Source organism: Mytilus trossulus, chromosome 2 (genome assembly GCF_036588685.1).
Source record: "Mytilus trossulus isolate FHL-02 chromosome 2, PNRI_Mtr1.1.1.hap1, whole genome shotgun sequence".
NCBI classification, from domain to species: Eukaryota; Metazoa; Mollusca; class Bivalvia; order Mytilida; family Mytilidae; genus Mytilus; species Mytilus trossulus.
This window is the reverse complement of record NC_086374.1, coordinates 25,917,311-25,923,470: the sequence shown is the minus strand read 5'-3', so window position 1 is coordinate 25,923,470 and position 6,160 is coordinate 25,917,311. Positions and strand designations below refer to the sequence as shown.

The 6,160-nt window shown below is 30.9% G+C and overlaps 1 protein-coding gene across 2 annotated transcripts; it reads left to right on the top strand.

Annotated features, from left to right (window-relative positions):
- Positions 1-3,135: 3,135 nt before the first annotated feature.
- On the top strand, positions 3,136-5,623 carry LOC134704995 (uncharacterized). 2 transcript variants are annotated; one of them, XM_063563771.1, is made up of 3 exons: positions 3,136-3,154; positions 3,646-3,744; positions 4,934-5,623. In XM_063563771.1, exons 2-3 carry the CDS (start codon positions 3,727-3,729, stop codon positions 5,444-5,446), a joined length of 531 nt encoding a protein of 176 aa, XP_063419841.1. In that variant the 5' UTR covers positions 3,136-3,154; positions 3,646-3,726; the 3' UTR covers positions 5,447-5,623. The 2 variants fall into 2 exon arrangements, with proteins under 2 accessions (XP_063419841.1, XP_063419840.1); XM_063563770.1 differs by lacking the exon at positions 3,136-3,154 and adding an exon at positions 3,161-3,294.
- The last annotated feature ends 537 nt before the right edge of the window (positions 5,624-6,160 follow it).

Here is a 6,160-nt window from a genome sequence, read left to right as displayed (position 1 = left end):
AAAACCAAACACTCTGAAACAATGGCTTTAAACTTATAATATTACAGTTTCAAAATAATCAATGAAATACTTTCCAAATAGTTATGTCTGCTTAAAGCTTCAAAAAGGTATTTTTCGTTAAAAATATCCTTTGTACCACCCTTTAGTGACTTGTATTCTTCACCTTTGAGTGATTGAACTTAAGACCCACATATCCAAAAACGAATTTCTCTGAAGTATCCAAATATCCCATTTCTTGATTGGTTTAATGTGAGAGTGTATGAAATAAAGTCTCAGATATCAATTAACATAATATTATAATCACTAATTTGTATATCTCATAAATTGGTTAACGTAAAACTTGCAAAAATTTAATACAACATGGTATTTCTCATACAGCTTTTTTTTTTAATATTGTATCATTATTTGGAAGACAAGTTACGGAATTTACCCATAAAATCTGTATTATCTGACTAAATAGAGTTCTTAATAAATGTTATAATTCTACTGGTGTTGTTATGTCATAATAAAAAGTAAAATAACAGTAATATAATACCGAACTCGAAGAAAATACAAAACGGAAAGTACCTTACAAATTTTTATTTTAAAATGCCCTGTACCAAGTCAGTGAAATGGCCATTGTTATATTATAGTTCGTTTCTGTGTGTCTTACATTTTAATGTTGTGTTTCTGTTGTGTCGTAGTTCTCTTAAATTTGATGCGTTTCCCTCAGTTTTAGTTTGTAACCCGGATTTGTTTTTTCTCTGTCGAATAATGAATTTCGAACAGCGGTATACTACTGTTGCCTTTATTTACAACAACAAAAAAAGAAATCAAAACTAAAACACATTAAACGAATCGAAAAAAAACCCAGTGGGCTGTACAACAAATGAGGTCATTGGGCTACCATAGAATGAAGGAAGACATTAGTTTTATGTCAGCAGATCAACTTTTTGTTGATTTCCGTACACTCGTTAAAAATATATAATAATACATATGGTACCTATTGGACAAGCAATATCTAAGAAATTGAACGGCACAAATCAATAAACGGAACACAACACAGAAAACTCAAGGTTAAGCAAAGGGTATCAAAGGTGGTACATATTAAAATTAGTCAGACGAGATATAACGCAAAACATTGAATAAAAAAATGCATTACACATTGTGTCAACAGGCCAAATTAACACGAGATAATGATTTGAGAGTTCTCGCAGTTACAGAGAGCTTGCTTCAAACTAAAAGTAAATTAATAATATAAAAAAAAACATGCATCAAATTAAAACACTTCCCATCGACAGGCAATAGTCTAATAGGATAAGGAGACTGATTAGTTATACAACCCAAATGAATAGCACTGCGGGATAAGAACAACAAATCTTCATTGATCGTGATTGGTGCCAATGTTTTTTATACTCTTATCCAAATTCTCTCTCAACTGATTATCTCCTCCCTCGACCAAGCAGTCGTGTGGTCAATGAAGATGATAGTTAGTCGATTGAGATCTGCCTTAGTATGGCCAGGTAATACCAAATGTCGACTGAGAGGAAGGTCTGGCTTTCACTCATATATAGTCACTACGATGGCCCTGCATACGTTTGTGAAAAGACTGGTATTACGGGGCGCCGAATGGGACTCTTGTGGTTTTGTACTCAAAATTCAGTTTTGTACGGACAAAAGTGACTTTTGTTTAACAAAAATAAGTTCAGTTTAACAAAATTTGTATCATACTACAAATTTAAAATTTTGTCATACAAAATTATCTATTAGCGGACAAAAGTCACTTTTGTCATGACAAAATTCATTTTTGTTACAAAGACTTGACTTTTGTTACCTAATTTGAAAATTGGGCGACAAAAGTCAATTTTGTATTCAAATTAGTTTAGTTTGGTTTCTGTGAACTAATTTGCATACAAAATCGACTTTTGTTACACAAAATTGACTTTTGTTACACAAAATTGACTTTTGTTACACAAAATTGACTTTTGTTACACAAAATTGACTTTTGTTACACAAAATTGACTTTTGTTACATAAAATTGACTTTTGTTACACAAAATTGACTTTTGTTACACAAAATTGACTTTTGTTACACAAAATTGACTTTTGTGAGACAAAATTGACAAAATTGACAAAATTGACTTTTGTCTCAACAAAATTGACAAAATTTACTTTTGTCTCAACAAAATTGACAAAATTCACTTTTGTCTCAACAAAATTGACAAAATTCACTTTAGTCTCAACAAAATTGACAAAATTCACTTTTGTCTCAACAAAATTGAATTTTGTCTCAACAAAATTGATTTTTGTCTCACGAAAGTCAATTTTGTCTCACGAAAGTCAATTTTGTCTCATAAAAGTAAATTTTGTTGTTACAAAAGTGAATTTTGTCGTCACAAAAATGATTTTTGTCGTCACAAAAATGAATTTTGTCATCACAAAATTGACTTTTGTCTCAACAAAATTGACAAAATTGACTTTTGTCTCAACAAAATTGACAAAATTGACTTTTGTCTCAACAAAATTAACAAAATTGACTTTTGTCTCAACAAAATTGACAAAATTGATTTTTGTCTCAACAAAATTGACAAAATTGACTTTTGTCTCAACAAAATTGACAAACTTGAATTTTGTCTCACAAAAGTCAATTTTGTCTCACAAAAGTTAATTTTGTCTCACAAAAGTTAATTTTGTCTCACAAAAGTTAATTTTGTCTCACAAAAGTTAATTTTGTCTCACAAAAGTCAATTTTGTCTCACAAAAGTCAATTGTGTCTCACAAAAGTCAATTTTGTCTCACACAATTGACTTTTGTGATTTAATTTCCATATCAGGTAACAAAAGTCAATTTTGTATGCAAATATGTTTATATTTGCATACCTTTTAGACAAAATTGACTTTTGTCATGACAAATATTAATTTTGTCTACAAAAATGAATTTTGTCATGACAAAAATGAATTTTGTCTACATACATGAATTTTGTCATCACAAAATTGAAGTTCTCACAAAACAAGTCTGTAGCACATAGTTTTGTAAGACAAAAATGATTTTGTTATGACAGAATTGAATTTTGTACAAAACCACAAGAGTCCCATTCGGCGCCCCGTAATTATGGCTAAATAACATATTGTTTACCACATTCACCGCACTGATATACAGTATCTGTAGTTTTGCAAGTATGTTGTATTTCGTATCCGAGTGGAGTAACTATTAAATGTCTGGTATTCATTATTTGCTTTCAAGTCAAGAGCCCGTCTAAACACTTGGTTTGGTATTGTAGCTAATGAAGTATCTATAATCCATGAGACAGATTGCGGTATAGTATAAATGATACATTTTGTTTGTAATTTAAGATTGCAACTCTTCCATATTAGAATACCCTTGATGGTTTATTGTGCTGACATAAAGGTCACAACACCCCTTACCCCCTTCACCGAGAAAAGGATGAGGATTTCAAATTAATACCGGAAAATAGTTTGGGTGCTACTTTATATTTTTTAAGATGTCCGTATCTGCTTTTTATTGATTAATTCATTCAGTAATCGAGCCTGCGTTTGGTATTAAAAATTTCATCTTAAAGTTGTAAGAGTTATAATGATAGGTTTTGTTTTTCACTAAAACTGTTACCTGAGGAGACATAAAATGAAACAATTGTACTTTTTTAAAGGTTTACAGGTATGAGTAACATGTGAAATGAACCGAGGTAGTGTACTTTTGTCATTTCAAACATATTTAAAGTGAAGGGAAAATGGCGACGGTGTTGGCGGTAAGTTGTTTATTCTATTTATAATGATTCACTTTTGACATATTCCCTTTTTCGAAAAATTAATACAAATCATACATTCAGACGACGTTTTATTACTTTTGCTAAAAAAAAATCATTTGCGTGACAACTTATTTGCACCAATTTATTTTCTAAAGATTGTGTACCAAACGCGCCAAAAATAAAGATATATATTTGCGCCAATACAAATTAGTATTTTTCATTTTATCAGCTGTATGCTCATGGCCAACTTCTACTAACTATTTACAATAGACATGTATCCTTTATTAATTTATTGTTTAATAACCGATAACCTATATTTAGTCAAATATTCCCTTTTGGTTATTGCAATTAAGGTGAACTAATACTAACCGAAAGATATTGATCGCAATTTTTACATACTTTTTTTCCAAATTGCTCTTTTTCAAATATACTCTATATATTACCTTTAAAATGAGATATTACGTCTCATATCATTGTTTCGGTAAAAAAAATGTTCTTTTCCATAATTCCTCTTTTATGAAAAATTGCGCTTTGTATATATTCTAAATCCTGCAATTAGCTGACTTTGGTGAGTCTTTTTCGACAAGGAAAACTTTACCGTAATATTTGTTGTTTTCCAATTCTATTGACCCATATATCTTTTTAACCTTCGCTTTCGTTACAAAAAAAATAAAAAGTGAGCTTCCAGTTAATGAAATCGTGACAAACAGAATCTCAAAAATTTGAGATTTTGATTCTTCAGCAAACATAATTAAGAGATTTGGTACGATTGCCAATGAGATAACTATATTCACCAGAGTATAAATGAAATGGATTTAAGCAGCTATTGATTATATAACGAACTAAAACAATGAGCAAAACCCTTATGGTATAATCATCCATAGAAGGCACGACTTAACAGAATTTAAGGATGTATGAAAAACAATCAAATAAAGTGTTCTAACTGAAATTTATGCTTTTATTGATTTTGTCTCTCAAGTCTGCTATGGTAATTCGGGGTCGTGGAAGCCTCTAATTTTTTCCAATGTTTGAGTAATTTAAATTATCTATACCACTGCTTACAATATTTAAACTGTTTTAGTATATAGTCTTTCAATTTATAAAACATGAAGCTGAATTACTCATCACTTATCGCAATACAGAAGAAAATGTGCTAAATGAATTTATGGACTTATAATTTGCTTTTCAGAATATACAGCGAAACAGACATAATGCAAGAAAAGCACTGTCACTGGGAATGCTAGATGTGGCACTTTTCTTATCAAATGTCGCGCAGATTAAATCTGTTTTCGGTGGAGATCTAGGAGCAGGAAAAAAGCCATTAATTGCTATTACCGTGATTTCCTTATCGTTACTTATACAGGTGGCTATAGGAATATTAATAATAATATTGTTATATATAGAAGGGGCATTACTTCAGCTTAGACAGGCGAGTCGTGATAATGCGTTACTTTCTGATGATGGAGCAATGACAGAGGAGTTCACTAACTTGGAATCGAAGCCTGCCCTATCAGCTGCCGACGATGCTGGTGCAGGGAAGAGAAGTAAGCTGGCCATACATGCTAGAAGAATTAACACTGCAATTGTATGTCTTATTTTCGGAGTCCTGTGTTTCAATCTTGTTATAAACGGATTAGATCTTACGAAGCCTAATTTCCTTAAACAGCTGATTATGGCTTACAATATAACTATACCACACTGAAGATATTTACAATGACAATGTTACCATTCATGAACAAAATATCATTGTTTCAAATAGATATAATGAAAGTTTCATTAAAGTGTGTGTAGCAAGTATTGTATATGTAAATAGCTCGCACGAATTTTGATTTAATTCTCAAAAGCATCTATGCGAATAAAAATTGAATGTTTTACTCACTTCTCTCTAAAAGATATCTTTACTTAAACATTAACACACACAAAAGGGAAAACCCGTGGTGAGATGGCCAATGAGACAGCTCTGCTTCGTATTTATTTGCCAGATTTCAGCCAAGTATGACCAATATTCGTTACACAAAATTTTCGTACTTTTACATCATAATAAGAAAAAAATCAAAGATAATTTGATCAGTGAATTTTAAAATTTACATTGCCTACTTTTCTCTTATAACAAATAACTATTTATGAATAAGGCTAATCTTGACACACATATCTTTAATATATGCATATGGAAGATTGTTATCGCAGGAAGATGTTTAGATGGTAGTGAAATAGGGGGGGGGGGGGGGGGGGGTGAAAATGCATGCACTTGTTATTTTACCTCCATCGTATCATTCTGCATGCGAGTAGTTGGAGACTTTATAAATATGACAACATAAATGTAAAAATTAAATGCAACGTTTAAAAAATATATAATAACTGCATGTGAATACTTTGCAGTTTAAATTACCATTGGAAATTTCTTTAAAAAAATCTT